We start from the raw sequence: 24,957 nt of genomic DNA, 5'->3' as shown, positions 1-24,957 counted from the left end.
GAGGCAGCAAGGTTTGTGGGGCTTCTCCCCCCACATTAGCAAGACTGACAGTTAATTTCCTCACTCTCTAAACTTAAAAAATGTATTATACTGTTTTGCTACAGAAACAAAACTATGTGATATATCTGGCTAAGAGAAGCAGACAGTTCTTCTGTATATTTTTATGTAGCATCAATGGGGAGAAATAGAAAACAATTTTGTTTCTTCTGGAATCATGTAAGTGCCATTATCACATTGGATATCCTCTCTGACAGATGAATACACCACCCAAAAATATTCCGACCCAAGGAAAAAAAACAAAATCAAAAATTGTGAGTGGTACAAAACACAATTTCATTCAAACACAACACCTCAAAAAGAAAAAATCCAACAATCTTTCTGCACAATCACATGAAATAAATGTGAATACACACACTTAATTTTTCATTAAGTTACAATAGCTAAGGAATGCTGAACAGATATCAAAAGGTCATCATTAACACGGCACACAAACACAAATGTATCTGGGGATTTGGCTGTTCCTTTTCCTTTTTTCACTTACTTTTTAGGTTCAGTTCAGCAGGACCTTTAAATGTCACATACTAGAAAATTAGCTAGCTACATATTGCTAAGTACTTTCTGTACACCTACAACACTTCTTGACAGAAGACATAAATCACTTTTCATCTGATTTTTATGTCGAATACTGAACTTCACTCAGGCATAGATTATTTTACGTTTTTAAAGAATTATTTATTCATATAAAGTATATGAAAGATGTTGATAAACTAAATATAGAACAAGAATAGCAGCCCACTAGTGGTGCTGCAAGTATCCCCTGTACACTAACAAAAAGCAAGGCCTTAGTCCCTCCTGAACAGAGTCAATCATAGAACATCTGTCACATTTCTTCCATCTCCATTCTCTGTTGCAAAATGAAACCAGGGCTTTAAGATTATGCTCTTCAGGTTGCCACCATTCATCAGACATTCTGAAAAGTTGTGCTAGGACTGACATTTAATGTTCTCTTCCAGCTCCTTGCAGAAGGAGCAGAAAGTGAAGTTTAATTCATTGGTAGAGAAATCCAAAATCTATTGCCTGTTTCCTGAGTCAGAAGTTAAAGAACTGAACAGTGATGTAAAGTTATAGATACGCAAATGGATGATTCTCAGACAAACTGGATAACTAAATAATCTTGGATGCCATTTTGACTGCTTTTGGGGGAGAAAAAAAACAAACAAAACATTATTTCTCCAACCTTTGGATAATTTCACAGATAGAAAGTGGTAGGTGAAACTGTAGCTTTGTCAACCATGCTCTTATATTTTCATAATCATTACAAATGGAGTTAAGAAGATCTTTTTATGAAGTAAACACAGAAAGCAGAGAAGTCAAAGCATGCATTAAAGCATTTCTGTTTCAACACATTTTCAGATATTGAATGCCAGGGCAAATTACAGCCTTTAGACAGTTCAAATGGCAAAACTTCCATGTTATGAGAATGCACAGCAGAACAAGGATTAAAAAGATTGAAAAGCAAAACCCTAATATACATCTGGGATAGAACTGTGAGCTCTGAGAAACTGACACATCTTCCACTAGTTTTGTTTGAAAAAGTACTACTGCTCACAGCTGCAACTGAAAAGCCCTCCAGGATGCTGGACATATCTACGTAAAGGTAACATAGCATGCCATTCTTTCCCCTGCAGCACACATATCTCAGTAGATTTCAAGTCCAGTGCAATCTAATTTGGCCAAAAAAAAAAATCTTCAAATCTTGTAACTATTGATAAACTCGGTACTTGCTCTGTATTTTATTTATTTACGAAGTAAAGAGAGTCCTTAAGTTTAGGGCAAACTTCAGCTGATGGGCAAATAAAACTTCACTTGCAGAAAACTAACTTTTTACCAAATTTGGATAGTGGGAAACCAAGACAAATGAAAACAACACCTTTCCCCAGCACCTTGAGTGGCACAGGTCAGTTGGGCGTAGTCAGCATGTTACAATTTCTCCCTGCTGCAGCCAACTCTCCACCGTCTCATGGAACAAATGCACACAGCGAGTAAGGATGGGCTGTATGAGACTCTGCTTCTTCCTGCTCCAAATATACTTCCCAAGGCAAATATCAGTGGGAAAAATGCACTCCTATCAGATGCAGAAAATGTTTATGTTACTTAGTACACATGTTGCGTCCATCAGCACCACAACATTAATGTCAAATCTGCAGTATAAAAATGAAAGGTTCCTTCACTGCACCATACAAAAAACCAAATTGTCTTTATAAGTTCAATATTTACTTGTTTTGAAACATAATTTCATAACAGACTTTGCGCTATTTGTCAAATGTCCCAAAACTGAGCATTAATTTCTGAGTAAACAGGCAAAATCTTTTCTTTGTATATCAGCATCCCACTCTGAAGGTTTTTCTCCATGATTTTAACAATCCAGATTCAATTTAGTGACCTGATTCTTAACAATTCTATCAGAACCTCACCTGAGCTGAAATACAACACAAAGTCTCCAGCTCTTACTAATGATTTTCTATCTATAAGAATCTTCATTGCTGAAGGCTGAGGAAACATAAGTGCCTTCAGTTCATAAGTGCTTTCTGTCTTCAATTCACAGTGTTTCACAGCTGTGAACATCATATGCACTGCCCTTTTCCTGGAGGTTTTCTCTACCTGTCTGCTCACTCCAATCTGCTGCACGGAGTTAGGACACATCACAGAGGGAAGTCAGTATTATCACTGTTGACTGGCTTTCAGCTGCTGACATAGTGATCAATCCAATCCTTTCTGGGATCTTTTTTAATTCTAGGCTGTGCCTTACTGAAGTACACAAACATGCACAATGCTACACCTTATAGCCTCAATAGAGGAAAAAACCATCTAGACTGTTATGCAGAGATCACTGGGTTCAAAGCATGTATTCAGGTACTAGCCCTAGATATGAGGTCTGTGGAAACCATTTTTGCATGGCTTTTAAATCCTTCCAAATCCTCCATATTCCTATACAGTCTGGTTTAAGATACACACTGCTCTGAATTCTTAAGAAAATCATTCTCTATATGAAAGGATGCTGCTCTCATGTTTAAGAGAATGACTACTTTTTTCAAAACAACCTAATGTTGCACAAAGATGCAGGAAAACATTTATGTTGTTACTCTGCAGCACTCCCTATGCTACTAACAATTAAACAGGTATTCACAACACTAAGCCATAGACTGGACTTGATGATCTCAAAAGTCTTTTCCAACTTAATTGATTCTATGATACACACAAAATGTAACTGCAAACAACATACATAAAATTTATCAATTCTAAATGCTCTAATTTTTAGTGTCTTTTTAGTAAAAGCACAAATGTACTTCCTAAATTCACGGTGGTGTTTTAAAGTCAGATATTTGGTTGCTGCTATCAGCAATGAAACTCCTGAATCAGACAGGAGTCCCTCCAAGTGCCAGAGCTATCTGTGCAACGCAACAAGCTGGTCATCAGGTTCAAGTGACCACTACTTCTACATGCCAGCTTCTCTCTGTTCTTCTTGTTACAACTGCCAGCCTCCTGGAGACTGTAGACTTCTGGAACTTACACTGTCACAAAGTTCCCTGGTTCAGCTTGTACCACTATTTTCAGAAATGTCAGTGCAGTCTGAACTACTGCATACTTGCCTTTTGACCATCAGAAGAATTTAGCAGAACTGGCAAACCAATCATAAAACGCTGAAATTATGTGCTCCAGCCCCCTTTCTCTTCCCTTGCCCAGGAACCTCTTGCCCACTTTCTGGCTGACTAATCTGTGGCTTAAAAGATCAAATACACCTAAACTTAAGAAACACCTGTGACAAAAGAAGGCACAGGCACACGTCAACACCTGAAAAGACTGAAAGACCTATGAAAAGAATAAAAACTCAGCAGAAAAGACCACTTGCTACCAGTCATCTGGAGCTCTCCAATACTGATTGTCACACCGAGTATTAACACAGCTCATGCACGTTATTCAGAATAAAGGACACTGTATGGAGGGAAACACCAGCTCAGAGAAAAAATGGCTAATTCCTCTAGCAACTTACCTAACAATGGAATTTCAGCTTTCCTTCAAAGTCATAAAAAGCCATTTAATCTTCTTATTCTAGCCAGAAAATCAAACATATTAAAATATATTTACACATCATTCATGAGTTGCAGCTTTGCTTATAGATTTCACTTGACTATTGAAACAAACTCAGCTAAATTCAACACACTAAGTAAAACCAAATATTCTTTTTGCATCATATGCATCATGCATTATTTCATTATTTTCATTATACAACCTTAATTTGCACTGCTTAGGTCCTGTAGTACTGGGAAAATAATGAATAAGACAGAATGCAAATTACCTCTGTATTTTAATGTCTTACAACCACACACCAATTCCAGTCTCCTATGCATTTGAGATTTTGTAAAATACAGATTATCTTATCTAGATATTCTTATAACATAAATCCTTTGTCAGACTACACTTCACATTTCCTTGCTGCTACTGTTAAATGAAATAGTTTCAATAGAACTGCTGCCCTATTATTTCACTATCCTTATCTGGAATGTTTCACATTTTTATCTTTTAGCATTTGGAAATCTTTCCAATGTTACAACTTTATTGATTCATGGCCATTATTTTGGATCCATCTGATCCAGGGTCAACATTGCCTTCCTTCTGGGCCAGCTCTCCAGGCTGGCTTTCCAAGGTCCCTTCATACTGACTCCAAAGTTTTTATAATAGGGAATCATAGAGTATTGCAGTTCCTACTGTTTGATGACACATACACCAGCCTTTGACTATTGCTTGATGAAAGAGGCTTACTGTAAGTCTGAGATTAGCTCAGCTGGTTAGAGCCAGGTGCTAATAGCATCAAGGTTTGTGGATTCAATCCCTGTATGGGCCAACCACTTAAGAGTTGAACTTGATCCTTGTGGGTCCCTTCCAACTTGGAATATTCTCATTATGTAATTATCCTTGTAACCATAAATTAATTCCTCTCTCTGATCATTAGGAAACAGAACTGCAACTCAACTGCAACCACATTTCAGCTATCACTACACTGCAAATTTGTGAAAGGAGAATAAAGTTTCTGTATCTTCACTTAACGTCCCCCACCAAGTTCATACGCTTGATGGCTCATAACGAACCTGTGATCAGCAAATACACACACTTTTTTTCCTCCTGTCACTGTCAGCGAATTCACCAGGCTACAAAGTAAATCTATAAATGTACAAAACTGGTAAGCCACAAATAGAAGAAACTTGCCTTCAGTCTGGCTACAGCCTTGGTCTGTTTAATTCTTCTGTGCCTCCCAGCTCTCAATGTGCCACTAAAGGAGAGCCAAGCCCCCAGGGATTGTTACTGACCTTACCTCCAGATCATATAAAGCATCCAAACTAGGTTTTTCATGACTACATCTCAAAGGGACTGACCCTTCCAGCCACAGAAGGGTTTACGTCTTTTGAAAATACTTTATCATCTAAAACATTGCCTTCTCTCCACATTAATATGAACAAAAGTCACGTTGAAAACCAAGCACAGTTTACTGGAACTCCTTCTCTCACTCTGCCAGTTAAATTTGTGAGAGTTGGACTTCAAAGTAATCATAGGAAGTAACACCACAGTTACATTTTCCACTGAAAGCCAGACAACTTCACACGAAGAATGAAGTCTTCAAGAAGTGAGAAAGCACAGAACAACAGACAAAAATATAATAAGATGACTTCAGGTAACACAGTTCCTACACTTTCCTATTTGCAATTTATTATTTATGGTTATGGTTACATTTGACATTCAGTTTCTATAAAAATACCTTTTTGTATCTCAACTTCCTAGCTCTACCTAGTTTTATCTGTTTGTCTTTGGAGCTACTTACTTTTCCTAAGGCCTAAGGCGAGTAACATGATATGGTTGTGAAAATTGTTTCACCTAAGTAATGTGCCCACAAGTTCATTACAACATCATGGATGCTTTCACAGGTTTTCCATAACAAAAAACCAAAAACAACAACAACAAAAAAAAACCCAAACAAACAAACAAAAAACAAAAAAACAAAAAAAAACCAAAAAAAAAAAAAAAACAAACAAAAAAAACCCCCCAAAACCCTAAATTTTAAGAAGTTTACTGAAATTAAACATATGTTGCTGTTTTCACAGATTTATTGCTTCAATAGCACATTGTAAATGAACTCCACTGTACACTTATTTTGGCAGCAGTTATCCTGAGGTGTAGTTTAGCTGTAGTTTGTTTCAGTCAAATTAGTTGGGTAAAAACACTGGAATGGCCTCAATATTTTAAAATCCAGAATTCATCTCAAACCCCTTAGAATCTTGCTATGAGAAGGCACAGAATAGTTTAAGCATACATAAAAATTTTCAAAATCACTAGGGCACCATAACTCAAATTTCACAAAACTAAATAAAGATAAATAGACATTGATTTTGAGGGAAACCCTATAGTTCTTACAATGACTCGTTTTGGAACAACTATTAGAACCTTTTAAACAATTACTACCCTACACAGAGCGTCCCATGAACTGTATTTGAGTGTGCTGTTTTTTCCCTCCTTAGATACAAGGAGGGAAAGAACAGTTTTCCAGTTTGTGGTAACTCAAGTATCTTTAATAACACTTCATTGAAAACTACTTCCACAAGGCAATTTTAAGTTCTATTTTCAAATGCTTAGTACAGAAAAGTAACAAATATGAAACACAAACTCCTATACCTAAATATACCATTACTGTTGTATAGCCTATTTTTCTAAAAATCCGGATGGCAACCAAACCAACTGCATCTAGCTGCAGATAACTTTATCACAAGGTGTCACAGGAATATAATACTGTTATGCATGATAGGCACATACATGATATGTAATAGTAACCTCCAGAAAATTTAAAATTTTGGGGCTTGAACAGGTATGACCAGACAAAGAATGTCATCCGTGAGCCAGGTAAAAGTACAGAAAACAGCATAAGTCAGAAAGAATCCCAGTATCTTCATTAAAACCATAGAATGACAGAAATGTGGGTCTCATGGAGATATCAATAATTCACGTAATCTCATTTTAGTGCCACCAAAAAAAAAAAAAAAGTATAAGTATGTATTTATGGAAAGTTACCAGAAGGAACATCATGAAATTCATCTAGGATGAATGCCAAGCCTTAGCTCCAGTCTCTGGGACAGATCCACATCTGGCACTAGTACAGACTTCACATTACATGGATGGATTGATGGTGAGAAGATATTCTAAAATGGTCCTGGTAGCCCTTGAGGGCAGTAGGTATAGAACATAGAATCATACTTGTCTGTGATGTTTTACTCAGTTGTTTATCAGCTGTCCTGATCTCTAAATTCTAGTCCAATTATTTTATTTAGTTTCATTCTGTCTTTGCTATAAGTTTTGAATTCTCATCTTGTTCTGTCATTGACTTGCAATCTAAATTTTGCCAAGATACTGACGTATCCTTAACTAGCATTCAGTTTGGGTATTATATATGTATATGCTGAATACTGAAAATTTGAGACATTCAGAACTAGCGGCTATATTTTAAAAATTTTACATAAATCACCATTTAAAGCCTACTTTTCAATTGCAACATCTACAAAACAAATAACTGCAGTTACATGGTAACATGCAAAAATATTTGAAAAATATTTGTCAGAAGCACTCTAAATACACTTTTCCTGTTACCAGTTGCACAGCTAAAATTACTGTGTAAATAAATACATATTTTTTACTAAATTGCAGATATCAAGATTCTTGATACAGAGCTATAGAATAGCTTTACATCTACCCATCTATCATGTGTTTAGGTTCTACAGCTTTTCAAAGAGAAGGAAAAAGGAAAGGGGAGAGAGACTACATAATATAAGACATGGTCTGGAAATTTGAGTTTGCAGTACATGAACTTCGATTTTCCTTCACCTAAACAGTTTCATGTTTGCTCAAGAAAAGTATTCCACAATTACACCTTTAAAATCATAAATTCAAAATTATTAATACCTGAAGATTTATACTTAGCAACTACAAACTAGGAAGTGCAGACTTAACACAGGCATGTTCTTATTTCTTTTTTTTTTATGCAGCATTCTGGAAGTTTATGGGGTACAGAAAGCCTACTACTCCCACCACTAATTAAGTTCTTACTAACTTAATTAGCAAGAAGAGCGCATGCAACAATTTTAAAACCAAATTAGCATTTTTGATCCAAGTGCTACAAGGTATCGTTAAAATGAAATTCAGTATATGTGACAGTCAATTTAAAAACTGTTTTCGAGACACATAGGATTAATGAGACACTGAAAATACCCTTGATTTTTAAACTAACTTAAATTGAAAAACTATTTAATTCATTTGCTACAGGCAACTATAAAAGGATTGACTAATACTATTAAAAGAGACAGCTATGGGCAAGTCAGACTTCATCAACGGTGCAGCTATTTAATGTTCAGAATATCCATACCTGCACACAAGGCACAGTGTAATCCTTAAGAAAATAAATACAATACTTTCATCCTTAGATGCTTAAAACAATGCAGATTTTATGGCAACCGTGACTGTCACAAAAGACAACATGTAATATGCCAACTCACCATGTTATAAGTTAATGGTCTCTTTCTGATCATTTCTCCCTTCACTCAGTAGCTTCTACCCTTTATCTTAGGAGGTTGAACTAACTAGATTTAAAACTAACTGGATCTTGGAATTATTCCTCTCTCTCATGTAGTTTTGTTTTCTATTACAGAAACTACAAGGAAGGGCTAAAAAGCCTTAAAGGCTGACTGTTAGTTGAGTAAAATAAGATGAATTACTAAAACAATGGAATGATTTGTGTTGGGAAGAATCCTAAAGATCCTCTCATTCCAACTCCCGTGTCATGGGCAGTGACACCTTGCACTAGACCAGGTTGCTCAAAGCCCACCCTGACTGGCCTTGAACATTGCCAGGTATGGGACATCCACAGCTTCTCTGGGCAGTCTGTTTCTGCACCTTCTTAGGAAAGAATTTAGTCGTAATTTCTAATCTAAACATTTATTCAGTTTTTAAGGCATTTCCCTTATCCTATCACCCCAAGACCTTGCAAAAAGTCCCTCTCCAGATCTTTTCTAGACCTGCTATAAGATCAAAGAGACTTTTTCAATTATAGAATGTTAAAAGGCAAGACAAATGAAGCTGTTGTTCTGGCCACGATGATAACTCTCAATTAGCTCTGGGCAATATATGCTTAATAAAGCAAGATAACAGTATTCCATCCTAGCTGTCTAAACACTAAGATTTAGATCTGATTTCATACGGATTTAGATCAATGGTAGTGCTCTGATAATAAATATAAAGTTATTTTACAAAATTAAGATTCTGAATTTATGCTACATAGCAAAAACCATTGCCCATAACTTTATGTTATGAAATTAATTCATTTAAAAATAATACTTAATGCATGGAGCTAGAGCTACTAAAGAGAAGACAACTAGAAGGCAATGTCTGTGCAGAAATAAAAATTGGCCACCTTATTCCTCTTCACTTGCATTAAAAAAATCACTATTACTGACTCAAAAATAATTAAAATTCTATTAAAAGAACATGGAAATTTTTTATACTCACAGCTCTAAATGATGATCTATAGACAGAAACATTTATTTTTTTTAAAAAAAGTTCTTTCAATGGTCTCCCAGCATCTTGGTTTTCAGGTTTCAAATTTTGATCTGTCCTTATGAGGGCTACAGAATTAGTTTTTCATTTTTCTAAGTTCTCATTTTCATGTAGGCATATGTTCCAAGAAGCTGGAAGTAATAAAAGGGCCATGTCTTCAGTTTGGTTCATTAAAAACACAATGATCAGAGCTGACTGTGGTTCAAGCACAGTTTCCACATAAATAAAAAAAACTAACCACCATCACAAAAGGAAGCATTAACCAACTACCAAGGCTGCTAAACCTAAAGGAAAAGAAAATATTAAGTGTTTGTGTACTATGGACAAAGATACTCATTTTGCCCCCAATACTATCCTGAATTCAATATATGTTTTATGTGGTTGCATGACTTCAGCTCCATTGTTGGTGCATGCACCAACTGACAAATGAATAAAAATGCTTCCAATCCGTTGCCTGAAATGTTCAGAAAAGCCTTACTTTATTTTGCTTCAGGAAGTATGCTGGGGCATTATGTTCAACCAACCACAGATGACTAATATAGGCCAATAAAATAAACTGCAATCAAAATGAAAATCAAAGTACTATTATATTTGAACAAGACTGACACAGCTCTTTACTTGCAGAATTCAAAGGAGAACTAGCATAAAAATCCATTTTTAAAACAGCCGCCTAACCTGTAAATTGTGTCTATCATGTTGTCCTAACTAAGGCATGATTTTAACAATCATTTGGTTTTGTTCACCAAGTATATGCTATGTAAAAGGGAACACAACACTCACTTACTGTTAAAAAAATAAAACTCAGAAACCCAGCCATAACTGCTTTCCAGAATAAATACAAGAGTTTCTATAAAGTGAGTCAGGATTTAAAAAAATTTATTCCATAAAACTTAAACTAAAAACTCTTTACAATGAGCTAGTTTAGTGATATTTAAGATCACTTATTTCACAACAACGTTTGAGTAGTTATTAATACTGTCCAAGAAAGACTGTTTGCACAGCTAAACATGACTAGTTATGAAAAAAAGCAACACCTATGGAAACACATCACCTAAGGAAAAAATCCTTGCAATTAAAGACTCAGAGCTCATAAAGATGTTCCTTTAGAACATTTTGGTGTAATATGAGTAACTTCAGCAATTCTTGTGGTAAGACTAAAAACCACTCTTTTGGAGTATGAATCAAAGTGCTGTACCTTTAGCTAACGAAACAGCATTAAATCTATTTCTTTAGAGCAAGCCTGGATTTTATCCCATCAGAATCTGAAATGTATTTTATGGAGGAAAAGTATAATAATACACAAAGGATAAGCACTAAGCAGTCTACACCTAGTCCCATGCAGGAGGTTAAACAGGAAATACCAACAACTCTAATCTGCATTAGATAAAACACCTAGATTAGTACCAAGATGACCAACACAAGAGATTCAAGTTTAAATTGATTCATCCATGTAAAACACATAAATAGTGCATTACCAATGAGCTAGCATTGTTCAAACCCATGCGCTTTCATGGTAGCCACAGAAGGATGTGGCACAGTTCCAAAACCCACCCATGATTGTCCATAGAGAAATTTAATCTCTGTTAATCCTTACTGAAATATCCATCCTTGACTCCATTATCTTGGGTTTTTTTCTGACAGAGAGGCTGAACCGCTCCTATTATTCCTATTATTAAACATTATTTAATTCAAGGCAACATTCCATGAAACTCAGTTTCATTCAAACCTGCAATTTGCCAAAATTACTAACTGTGGAAAACAGTAATTCAAGAAATAAAAATAAAATATATTTATAGGAATAGAAATACAATTCAACAAATAAAGTTAGTTCTTCTATAAAATAAAGTTATGCTTAGGGTTTTTATATCTCTATCTAGAATGATATTAATCCAAACCAGACAGCTTTAAGAGAAATAAACAAGACTCCCACAACATTGTTTTAAAAATTTGAAAATATATAGAAGTTATAGTCTTCTATGACTCCTAATTGATTTTTTTTTCCTAATCTATGCAGGTTTTTGCTTTTAACTTTTAAACCTAGACGCTACTTTCCCTTTTTGAGGGAAAAAAATCAATTTCTTTTCTTGTGCTAAGAAACTAAAGCCCTGCTACCCTTAGGAAAGAAGGTACAATATCTAATTATTCTTCAAGAATTATTATTTAAACTAAAAGAAGAAATATAAATTTGGACTAAGGTTTTACTTTTCTTTCAAGTTAAAGAGCTTGATTTTATGTGCATAAGAACACAAATGGTGATCAGAATGGCGTTTTGACATTAGCATCTCTTGAACAAACTACCATCAGTCTGACTGGTCACTTCCAAATAAACTTGCTTATATGAAATAAGCAAAGGATTTATTACCCAACACGAAATACAAAGGAAAGGAATTATTTCCTTCCATTATTTCCCATGTAAATGATTTAGCATGGGAAATTTAAAAAAATACAAAAAAACCCCAAAAAAACTCTAAAGAGACATCCAAGAAATGTGTTGTTATTATTATGCTTCCTTAGATAGGTTACTACAGAAGAAACAGGTAATTGGACAGAAAAAGGGAAACATCCTAGGACTATCAGCCAGAAACTGGAAAACAAAGCTTTCATATGCCAAACTGCATCCATTTTACTCTATAAATCCTCTTCCACTTTAAACTCACTCACTACCCTCATGTGATTCTAAATAAATATTTGAGGTGAGGTCCATTGAGGTCACAAAGAGACAAAAGAGACTGGCAATCTCTTATTTAGACACAAAATCACCTAAGCAACTTCCTGTCTCCTAACTTACAAGACTGTCAATTCTCAGGTTTCAAAAGTTGTGCAAATTAGAAGAGTTTCACACACAGCTTACAACAGAAACACATACAGACAGCTTCATGTTTAGGAGCATTTTTCAAAAGAAAATTAAGTAAAGACCACAATTAAATATTAAGACAATATGAGTCCCTCATGATGTCCCTTTTATGTCCTGTGTTCCAGTTCCAGAAGAAAACTAAAGTACTTCATACACGTCTTGAATCAGAGTTACATCTGAGTTTTCAGGGTTATAATCCAAATGCCAGGCTAATCACACAAAAACAAAAAAACAAACCAACCAACCAAAAACAAAAAAAGAAACAAAAACAAAACAACAAAAAAAAAAGATAAAAAAAGATCATTCCAAATTGTAAGCACATCTGAAGCATAGTTTAATATTTTATATAAAAGATGGCATAACTGTAATGGCTGTAGCTATCACTTGGGCACTTCTTCCATCCAGCATCCCCTGAAGCCCAGAGGGAAAGAGCAGGACATCTACTTTGCACTGAAGCATAAAAAGTTGTGCCCAGATGAATTAACATTACGTGCAGAAATATCTGTATTTTCCTTAACTTGCTACTATCTAAATAAGCTTGCCCTGATTTGACCCAGTTAAACTTCTGACATCTAATGAGAACTTAAAGTAGCACAGCTGAGATCATAAAACAAGCATATGCAATTGTTGGAAGATAATCACACAGAAACTAAATCACTTCACAAGTCAGTTTTGGGCACATTTCTACATTTTTGGATGCAAAACTCATTCAGAAAATAATTCTGACTGAAGTACTGGTAGACCCAAGAAAAACATGCAACAGCACAGGCTTCCAAAAAAATTTTACTTCTATTCACTTAAATGTAGATGTATGTATTATTAGCAGCTAATGTTAGGAGACTGATTTCTCATTCTAAATCAATTGTTCTAAAATTAACACTAGAAATATTCTTCATTCTTTCACTTCCAAATAATACTTATCGCTCATTTATGATGGCATATTAGAAGCAATAAAAAAAACAAAAAAAACAAAAAGACCAGATTGTCCAGGCAATGACACGTTAACAACAAAAGGTTAACTGAGCTGCTAATGCACTGCAGATGCACATCTGATCTTAAAACTAATATAGATGTTTTGGGCTATTGGTTTATAAAAATTTGACCAGCTACTGTCTGGATCTGCAATATAAGACAGATGCTCATGCTTGGTGTATTTCATGCTATTTCCACACCTCTGCAAGGAGAAACCAACCAGCCTTCCTGCTCTATCCCTGAACTCACCTGAGAGATCTCAGTAAACCAAGGAAAGACACACACACCACAGAAAGACATCTGCAAACATCTCATTCTGCCACAAGTCCAAATCACTTTGTCTCACTCCTTTCCATCGAGGTACTTCTCCTCATCACATAGCAAAGCAGTATGTTCACCATTTGAATACTATTTCTACATGACCATTGGTTTTCACAGACTCCTCCTGACTATTCTCATCTTCCATCAATCCCACAGCTCAAACACCTAATGCTTTCTCTTGGGTGTTTTTTTCCCTATTTCCCAGATCCCCCTATTTTTATCTTATTTAGCATGGAGATCATGGATGCTGCTTTTTCTCCCCTGTCACATCCAACATTAACAACCAAAATAATCCCCACTCTTGCAAGAAAACATTTTGAAAAGAAAGACAAAGAACAGTCCTTTTAACATAATATTACAAGGGTTGCAACACGGAGAACATTCTTTTAAAAATCCTGGTTCATTTGCTAGCGAAGAAACAATTGGCAGATACATGAGATATATAAGCCAGGGATACATGTTCTGAAAAAAATGTTGGTTTCACTAACGTTACCATTTGTATCTGGAAGACACTCAGTGCTCTGCCTTTTCTTTTTAAAGCAGTTAACATCAAATTAGGAGGCCAAAATATCACTTATTTACTAATTTAATTAATGGAATTACCCAGATTTTCTGATTTACCATCTCACTTCTCTATCTTGAAAAGTAACCTTGATAATTTTATACGTTCATGACAATAGGTAGAGATCCCAGGTGATGCATAGCAATCTCTTTTTTTTTCCTTAAATGAAGCCACTCTGGAGATAGCGTATTTCTAATTTCTACTTATCACTCAGAAATATATTGCAAAGGAAGTACTTGTACTGAAAGCGGGTCCTTTAGGAAGAAAGCAGGATCTTATAAGCAGGATTGGAATCACAAATCAAACCTGTCTCAGGATAGAGCACCTGCATCATTGTAGGATAGCTCTTAGAAGAAAGGAATCATTACCACATAGTCTGAGGCACGCTGGCCCAAAATCTCACATACCATGTGACAGTGTTTAATATTAAAGGAAACAGAGATTGTTATAGTTCAAAAGTAGTCTTGGCCTAAGTCAAACCTGATTTTCTAAATCTTTCACCTTTACATTAACAATACTGTTTATATGTTTAGAAGACTTATCTTTCTTATGAATTAGGATGAGGTCTCAGATACACAAAACGAAAATCTAACCAAAAGATGTTTCATCCAGAAAGATAAAGAAGAATAGCAACAGACTGTAGCAGCAGAATCCAGGAGGGAAACAGAAACAAAGAGGGCTTATTCCTTTATCTTTACGCAGATCTTTGTTGGTTTATGGCATTTAATTACAGTAATAAAATTTTAAAGGGATACCATCTCCAGTACGAAAGAAAGAAAGAAAGAAAGAAAGAAAGAAAGAAAGAAAGAAAGAAAGAAAGAAAGAAAGAAAGAAAGAAAGAAAGAAAGAAAGAAAGAAAGAAAGAAAGAAAGAAAGAAAGAAAGAAAAAGAAAGAAAGAAAGAAAGAAAGAAAAAAAAAAAAAGAAAGAAAGAAAGAAAGAAAGAAAGAAAGAAAGAAAGAAAAGAAAGAAAGAAAGAAAGAAAGAAAAGAAAGAAAGAAAAGAAGAAAAGAAAGAAAGAAAGAAAGAAAGAAAGAAAGAAAGAAAGAAAGAAAGAAAGAAAGAAAGAAAGAAAGAAAGAAAAGAAAGAAAAAAAAGAAAGAAAGAAAAGAAAGAAAGAAAGAAAAAAAGAAAGAAAGAAAAGAAAGAAAGAAAGAAAGAAAGAAAGAAAGAAAGAAAGAAAGAAAAGAAAGAAAGAAAGAAAAGAAAGAAAGAAAGAAAAAGAAAGAAAGAAAGAAAGAAAGAAAGAAAGAAAAAGAAAGAAAGAAAGAAAGAAAGAAAGAAAGAAAGAAAAAGAACAAAACAACCCTCCCCCCCACAACCTAGATCTAATAGTTCTGTTTGTAATTAACTTCCTGTTCAGCAAGTTTGTTAATAGTGTTTTTCTTGTTGGCCTAGTTATTTCAGCTGGCCACAATCACTTACTCCATTTTACTTTTTTTAGGCTTCTCTACTGTGTGCTGAGCTCTGCTTCATCAGATTTTCCAGGTGATATTTTAATAAAGAGATTTAAACAGAGAGATTACAAACACAGCAGCTAAACTTTAGCTGGAGGCAAAAATGAGGCAGATGTGCCTCTGCTTAACCATGCCGTAGCAACCTCAAGTAAACAACTTGTTTTGTCATGTTGGAAACCAGAATTCCTACAGGGCTGGCTGCCCTCCTTTTTCACACCTTCCACTGTCATGTAAATCCAGGAGGAACAAGCCAAATGAGTTTCAACACAGACACTGAAAGACTTCATCCATCCAGGAGCACTACCGCATCTCATTGGTTCTCCAACCTTATGCGGAGGTAGAAAGCACTAATTTCTTGTCCAATGCTTTATCTTCCCAGGGATGTTTGTTTTGTTTTGTTTTTTTGTTCTGAGGGAAAAAAGACTCAAAACCCTTTCATAACAGAGCAAAGCTGCTTTCAGTTCTAACATTACCACTCATGTATTACCTTGCTCACCAATTTATACTGATCACAAATTTTATATTGCCCATTTAAGTGTGTGTAAAACACAAATAAGGCACACATTTTAAAGTCAACAAAGCAAATCTTGTTGAAGCTGTGAATTCTCAGTATGGGATACTCATAGAGTACCCTCATTCACATATTTACTTCTGTCCTTCTCAGTAAAGTTTCCTTTCTCTAACAAACTCATAATGAAACAGTAGGCAGACTGCTTCTATTTGTTCTCCCTTCGTTTAAGGATCCCAGGAAGCTGGGTGAATAGGAGAGAGTTTGTACTTAATTTCATCCTGGCAGTCTGTAAGGATAATCCTATTGAATTTTATAATCCTCCTTCTGCAACGTCAAACTCTAGCATGTATGTATCATATGGACCAAAAAGACTGCTAACATTCTCTTTTCTTTACCCTTTTATGAAAAATTGTTGGTGATCTCTGTTTTCTAATGCTTACCACCAGCATAAAAGAAGATGTAATTGTCTCAAATTTCTTTTGGAAAGCATCTGGTGTGGAAGTTACTCAATACGGATGTGTAACTGCAAGGGTCACTGAGGTGGAGAGGAAGGGGCACTACATTTGGTTGACAAAAGGCTGGGTATTTAACCCATTTCAGCTTGCATGTGGGTACTGTATGATTGAGGATGCGTAATGGGGTAGTTGCATTCCAGCCTGATGGAAGCAAGAAGTCTATTTAAGTCTCAGAGCCTTACAGGGGGAGCTCACATCCTGTAATAGCACAGCTTCCCAGGGCAATGTATGAATCCCAAATGTATGAGTTGTTCTGACCACCTGCTCCCAGAGGCGGACAAAAGCACAGATACTCACAAAAGCAAGACTTTAGCTTGCATGTCCACCACACAGCAAACAGACTCATTACTCACACCACATGCAAACAGCCTATTCATCCTCAACCCATCAGATACTGTGCCAGAAAAGGAACTTTCCAGCACGTTAAATATTGCACTGCCACTGAAAGCTGTGCAACCAAAAGGAAGAAGTTCAGTATAGCTTTCCAAAACTTTTTGAACTGTCCAAAAATTCAAGTATACTTGCCATGTCAGGCACTACTCTCATTACAGGAATCACAAGGAAGTGTAACAATATATTCACGGGATTTTTCCCATATAAAAATGTTGAAACACTAGGGTTAAAATCCCTGTCTAGGAAGAAAGATGTCAAAACACAGATTCAGCCTTTTCTTAGGCTGAATCCTATCCCCACAAGCAATTGCACGCAGAATTGTAGGAAAACATAAACTTAATAGATTGTATTACTATTATTCATTCCAATTTCATTCTGCTTGTTCTGAGACAAGCTTCAAAGTCAGACGTCTTCAATGGAGAGGTACAAAATAATAATTCCAGTTTTCTAGAAGCTCTAGTATCCTGAATGTAAGGGACATGTGAAATTAGAATATCCTAAGAAGTCTAAATATTTTTAATGCATCATTTGCCATTCAGTTACTAGTAGTTAATAACACTAATCTTCAAAACTAATCTTCACAAACTTTGTATAAGAAGTAAAAAAAGACATGCATTTCCTGTAGAGTTGCTTCAGGTTTTTTTCAAATCTTACTGAAGTGCTATACAACCCTTCCATTGGCCAGTAAAAGGCACATACGTTTTTTACATCCTTATTTACTTGTTTTATTGTAAAAGGAGGACATTACAAATAGAAATATTCATTGAAATGCCGCCCTCCAATGATACTTGGCACATTTCTGCATGGCACAGGACAATTGTCATCCATTCTTCTGATGATGCTGGCAGCATCGCTTTGGATAGGGCTATTTAAGTGAAGTACTTGTCTATAAACTATAGATAATTTTAAAACCTGCTTGTCACTGGCAGTGAGGCAGTGAGGCCTAATAAAAGCACCACACACTACCGTAGAGCTCTTCCCTGGACTAGAGATATGCTAAGACTTGTTCCAACTCAAGTCACTGTGAAAATGCACATGACTTTTAATTGCAAATTGTATTTTACCCAGATTCATCAGAACTATAAATATGCCGTTGCTTGATTCACTTTCTTATGATCCAGTGAAAATCAGATGAACTTCAAAACTTCTCTCCAGTAAATTAACCCAAATGTCAATGTTGTCTTCTTAGGTAGAGCTCCAGAGATGTTCTTAGACAGCTTGTAAGAAGCTGAGATGAACAGCACAGCAGCAAGAAGCTGCATTGTTCTGTCCATTCTCTGTGTCTACATTTGCTCCTGTTTGCACTTCCTGAGGAAAAGTCTAAACATGCTCCATTACTTTAGAAATAAAAAACCATTCAGATCCTTTCTTGGCCTAAACAGAAATAGCTGTTCTCTATTTATTGCAGACTGCTTCAGTGAAAAGAAGAAGAAATGTTGGGGAAATCCCTGCCTGTCAGTACACAGCCATAGAGTACTACTGAAGGAATTAATTACTGAGAAAAAACTGTAGTCATACCTCTCTTTTTGAAACGAAATGAATAGGGGATAAAGCATATATTTGCCACATTTACAGCACTCTGTGGTAAAAGCAGTGAGACTACTTCAACTTTCATTCTAGCAGTAGATAAAGAACCAGCAGTCTGATTTCTTAATTCTAAGTCCGCAGTAAATTTCTCCTACAGCATGCTATACAAAATTACCATACATATATGTATCACCAACCACAAATAAAACTGTCCAATAACCTTTCATACAATTTTCTTCTTTTTTCAAATATTATGTCAGAACACAAGCAAACAGAAGAAACAACCATTTAAATAATTAATGGTCCAGCTCTTCAATTCATCACTTCCAGAAGAAGAGTCTCAGTGGCATCAGCAGGACTGTTTACATCCTGGTATTCGGCTAGCCATGAACAAGAAGTAGGCAGTCAGCATGCAGTTGGGAGAATTCTTGGAAACCTCTCCTTATTCATCTTCCCACAGCACCAGTGCAGAATCCCAAAACGTATTCAGAGTAAATCTCACTGAGCTTCAAAGAGATGTAAGCATCCACAAGTGTTTTACCAAGCAGTTGGAGAGGACTGCCACCACTGATCATGTGAGCTCTGAGACTGCTCAGGTCACCACAATGAAGTTCCTAGATAGTCCATGCGTATCTCCAGTCTTTAGATTCATTAGAAAATAACCACTGAGTTATGTTTAGTTTGTTAAGATTAAGTGGCTTAATGAAGACACTTCTGAATGCTTGCAGTCAGAATTTGGTTAAAAATTATCTATGAGTACAGCTTTCATTTCTCACTTGCATTTTGGCGTGACTTTCATGAGGCACTAGGAGTCCCATTATTATTACCCCTCCATACTGATTCTTGATAAGCAGTTTAAAAAAAACAAAAAACCAACCCTAATGAAGCTCTCAAGAACTGTGAAATATAGGGAAGCTTTAATGTTGTCCTTTATGTGAGATGCTTTACACAAATGCAACCAGTGAAATATTCAAAAGTGTCTAATTTCAGCTTCAGAGGGTAAGGTCTTTAACATTTGCAGCAATATTCTTCTCTCTGTGTACATAAGCAGATTACTACACAGACCATTTTTTCCCCCTATTTCCTGAATATCACTGGCACATGAGGTCTCTGTGCCTTGAGAAACTGGACTGATACCAGCATCCTATGTGGATGGTACAACAATTTGACCTAAGGCCTCTCTTTAATTTATTGAAGATGCAGTATCTTTTGACAAAACTAGTCCTACAGCAACAGCCACATACATCTGTTCTGCCAGGCATGACCTTTCCCTGCACATGATGGCCAAACCACTACACTCCTTCACCCTTTCTCCTGCACAGCATAATCACTGCTGTCTGTCAGACTACAGCTAATCTTTTTGGTCAGTAAAAAGACTCACTGAAAGGCTATTTCTGAAGAGCAGAACGGTGTAATCTAAGCTGCATATCAGCCCACATTTGACTTTCCAAAGTGTATGCAGCTTACTAAACCTAACCCAAGGTCTGCAAGGCTTTGAAATGAGAGTGCATCTAAGACATTCGTATTTTCTCTGAAATGTCTTTATATTTAAAATGAAAAAATAAATTCTAACTCCAGTAACTAAAATAAAATATTTTTGGGGACAAGTTTCAATGTTATTTTACATGTTAAAAAAAGAAAATGTAGTTTGAAATACATCTTGACTCTATTTGCAGGTTCAGGCCTAGATGAAACATGGTGGAATATCCAACGCATGTTAGCATGTTTTTTCAATACTCTTGGAAACTCAGCAACTTACATATGTAATAGAGCCCAAGCAATGACTGAATAAAGAATGACAAATAGCTTAGGATTTGTTATGACAACTTTGACATAATAGCACTATGCAATTTTTTAAAACTATGCCTGACACAGCAACACTCTCAGGAAGAACAGCTGTTTAACTATTTCACCACAAACAGGACAGTGCAGTTGAGGATCATGACAACACTAGTCAACAACAGCAACAGTTAACAATTTTATCTGAGATACACAGAATACTTTATGTTTTAGCTGCAGTATTCTAGATGGAGAACATGATCTGGGCACATGCACGCTTAGACGGCCAAAGGCTTTGGAATAAGCTGGTATTCCTAGTAAAGTCTAACAGAATCAAAAATTACTAATAGGGCTCTCTAAAAACTGGGATCTATCCAAAAAGTGAATCAATTTATATAATAAATCAGAAGTGCTATAGACATGCAATGATGTACATGGCTTTTGAGGGGACACAATAAAAAGTGATAATTATTTCTACCAATTTCTTTACAAAGATTTTCTCACCTAATTTTACCCAAACACAATGTAGAAGGAAGTAAAACTCTCAAAATAAGAAGGAGCACAGAAGTCAAATGCTTTTCATGAACACAAAACTCTTTTACCCAATTGTTTTCAAAGCACCATCAATTGACTTCCAATAATTTTCTCCACAATTAATTCTACTACCTTGCTTCGGAAAATCTGACAAAATATCAATAATTAGATGCCAACCACTTAGAGTTGTGTGAAACTTGGCGGTTTCACTTTGCAGGAGTGCAGACAAATATTTTATTTGGTGTCAATCCACCATTTTCAGTTTGTGCTGATTTTTGAATAAGTTCAAATAGATAAATGAATAAGCAGTCAAAATTTCCACATTTTACCTGGTTTCTCTTCATGGCCATACAAATAAAAAGGCATATCTTCATGAATCAGCAATGGAGCAAGTCAGATGTTCAAATTCAGAAAGAAATACAAGGAAAAATCTATCATGCGGTTACGGTGATTTACACCCAAACCCTAGAATTATGGAGGATATTAACCCTCTCCAGCACCACTACACTTTCTATTCTAAATTCTGTTAAGCGCTGCAAGAATGTGCATTTATTATGCTACATAAAGGCCCCAAATGATAGTAGCCCCAAAATAGTAGCAATAATTGAGGTTTTTTAAGATCCTGCCAGCATTCTATACCTTCACAGGAAAACTTTTTTTCTTTCTACACTTTCCACCCATCTGCAAGTACCTTAGGATGACAGCTCTTTGGATCATTACTGTTGTTGTCAGGGTATCCAGTTCTGCTCTTTATCTAGCAAAAATCACGACTGATGCAACAGAAATAACAGCATGAGTAAATAAGCAAAGTATGCTACAGAAGTAATAACAATTGAAAAGGTCTGACTGCATTAAGGTTTCTGCTGAGAGCATACTCATTGCATTCTTCTGTGGAGGAGTTAAAAGGATAGAAGTCCCAAATTCAAGAAACTACAGGTACCACACGTGAGAAGCTGTGAGGTAGAGAAAAAAGGCCAAAGAGGTGAAAGCAAAGGAATAACGAAAGGGAGAAAGGAGACATGGGTAAAATACTGCTAGAAATAGAAAAGAGAGAACAGCTTGAAAACTGAGCTGCAGAAGGAAGATAATTCAAATGAGGGAAATAACTTTAGAATACAGGATGAGAATGAAGAACAAATGGATTACAGATGGACTACAGAAGAGATGATGAGACAGAGAAAATAAAGGAGACAGAGCATGGAGGTATCTAATTACAGAACTCATTGAAGGCAAAGATAAAATTACAGATGGAGATGAGAAAAGTTTAAGAAAGGATCTTGTAAGAAGTGGAAATCCACAACCAGAAAGGTACACATCTGGAAACAGGATAAATAATATCACCATTGTACAGGCTAAAGGCAGAATCAGGATTTGAGAAATGTTATGAGAAGAATATGCATAGGAAAATTGTTAAAAAATGAAGTTAGGTATAGAGGTAGGACCCAAGATGCTACCAAGAAAGAAAGAAGATCTTAGGAAAGGAATGAGAATGAAAAGCAATAGATGAAGCAGGGACTTGGATGGAGGCCTAGGTGCTAGGCCAGGTGCATGCAAGGTCATCTTACCAGTCCACCACAGGTACTGAAGGAGGCAAAGGAGCCCGGGTAGCGGAGGACAGCACCACTGTAGTAACAAGCTCTCTCAGGTTGTGACTGTGTGGCACTGGGTGGACTTTTGCCCTCATCCCCAAGCCGCTCTTCCACAGCAAAGCCAGGAGCCAGGAAGCGGCTGTCCCTCTTGAGCAGCAGGTATAGTTCCTGAGCAAAAGCTGGAATCCTCAGCAGCACTTCATCTCCATCCTCTGCTGAAGGTGGTGGTGGGGGGGATGGTGGTGTTGGCAACTGAGAGGCAGCACCAGACCCCTGGGGCAGGGGGGACCAGTGGTAAAATTCCTGAGACTCATACTCATCCTCAGTGTCCTCTTCCTCGGCTGCCTCCCCTACAGCCTGCGCCTGCGCATCCACCGAGAAGGAGACTGAACGCACCTCTCGGGAGCTGCCAGCCGCTGGGCTAGGTGTGACTGGGCCACTGAAAGTGCTGCTTCGGTTCCCACTACTGGGGTCAACGTTGCAACCCCCACCACCACCACTGCCACCCGTTGGCTCCTGCTGGCCCGGGCTCCACAGTGCAGGGAAGACAATCTCCCACTCCTCAGTCTCTTCTGAAGCATGGAGACCTGTGAGAAATGCGGCAGATGCTTTAAATGAGTGGAGCACTGAACAGCATCCAGTGCCTGCTAAAAACCTTCCCCTTTGCCCACCACAAGATGGTCCTTCTGAACCCTAGACCAACAAGTATGCCAGACAAAATACAGTGGGGTTCATTTGCTCCTTTCATCTTGTCCTTATGCATAGCAGGGAGGCCAGCTGCTAGATGGGTCTGTTTTGTTGATGCGTCTGGAACACACCAAGGTTCTGCAGAACATAGAGAAAGCTGGGCTCCAAGCTGGGCAGAAGGTGTGTTTGTACCAGTTCCTGGGGATGTCCTACCTTTTGATCACCACCTCCATGCAGGGAAAGTTGCATAAACCCTTCATCATTTAGACAAAGCAACAACTGTTTCATATAGCTAAAATAAAAAAAAAAATGCGGGGGGAAAAGCCTGAAGAAATTTGAAAATTTCAACCTTCTTCTCAGCATACTGTGCAAGACCCATTATGCCTCCCAAAATTTGGCCAAATATACACACACACGCATCATGACTGCACATACAAGAAGTAGCTGCATGCACATGCTGTATGATGATCATTCTTATAATGAAACTGAATTAGAATCACTTAGTACTGATGCCTACATATTCCAAACACTCTACATCACAATACAACCAAAGTCCAGCATGCCAGCATTATGCTTACAAAGATCTGAGTACACACAACCTCCACTAGCCTGAGACAGGAAACTGTTTTATTTACACATTCATCGCACACTCTAGGAACAGCACAGCCAGGAGAGATGACAGGGCTGCTTGTGGAAATCAGGTCCCGTACAGAGCAGCACTGCGTAGCGCACTCTCACAGCCAAGGCGCACATTATTTGATCACCCATCGCTTACGGGGGGCGGGCGCGGTTAACAATGGCCAGGTACCGCCACCGGCAGCCGGGGGCGCGGAGGCCGCCCGGGCTCGGCCCGTCCCGCGAAAGGCGCGCACTTACCTGCGCCGAGCCCGCTTGACAGCACGCACAGCTGGTAGAACACGCAGCAGACGCGGCTCAGGCGCATCCTTCCTCCCAGAGCCATCGGCTCCGCGCCCGCGGGACGCCGGCTGGCAAGACACGCAGGGCCGTGCAGAGTCGTGCCGGGCCGAGCGGGGAGTGCCGTGGGGAGCAGCCACCTGGGCGCCCGCGGAGAAACTCGGGAGAGCGCGAGTAGCGCGTCCCGGCGGGGCGGGCAGGCAGCACCGGCGGCGCGGGATGCGCAGCGCACGGCGGCCGGGCGCGCGTGTGTGTGTGTGCGTGCGTGTCTCTGTCTGTCTGTGTGTGCGTGTCCGTGTGTGTGCGTGTCTGCGTGTGCGTGGGCGCGGGCAGGCAGGAGCGCGGCCCGTGCGCGCACACAGCGCCCGGCGGCGGGCGGGCAGCTGCGCCCCGGCGGCAGCGACCGCGCTGCCCCCGCCCGCCGCTCGCCCCCACGGGGCGGGACGCGCCGGGCCCCGTCCCGTCCGGCCCCGCCCCGCCCCGCCCGGGCGGGCACCCGGCGCGGCCCCCTTCCTCGCGCCCCGCCGCCGCGCCGCGGGCAGGCGGCCGGGCGGGTCCGCGGGCAGGCGAGCCCCGGCCGCGGTGCCGGAGACGGCGCTTCGCACCCTCCCGCCCCTCCCGTCCGTGAGGGGCGCGCACCGGTGCGCCCCGGCTGCGGGAAGGGTTCCCCTCATGCCCGTTGCCAGCAAGGCGC

General features: G+C 38.1%; 1 protein-coding gene across 1 annotated transcript in view; it reads right to left on the bottom strand.

Moving 5' to 3' along the window:
• ADAMTS19 (ADAM metallopeptidase with thrombospondin type 1 motif 19) overlaps positions 1–24,622 on the bottom strand; it is a 130,770-nt gene extending 106,148 nt beyond the window's left edge. Inside the window, exons 1-2 of the mRNA XM_030969320.1 lie at positions 24,225–24,622; positions 22,638–23,248 (exon numbers count right to left, since the gene is read on the bottom strand). Of these exons, the coding sequence (XP_030825180.1) occupies positions 22,638–23,248; positions 24,225–24,309 (696 nt within the window). The 5' untranslated portion in view covers positions 24,310–24,622. The remainder of the gene's footprint in view (positions 1–22,637; positions 23,249–24,224) is intronic.
• Positions 24,623–24,957: the final 335 nt, after the last annotated feature.

The sequence above is a fragment of the Camarhynchus parvulus genome, chromosome Z (genome assembly GCF_901933205.1).
Source record: "Camarhynchus parvulus chromosome Z, STF_HiC, whole genome shotgun sequence".
NCBI lineage: Eukaryota > Metazoa > Chordata > Aves > Passeriformes > Thraupidae > Camarhynchus > Camarhynchus parvulus.
Note: the sequence above shows the minus strand (reverse complement) of the source record. Positions and strands in the feature narration are given on the sequence as shown.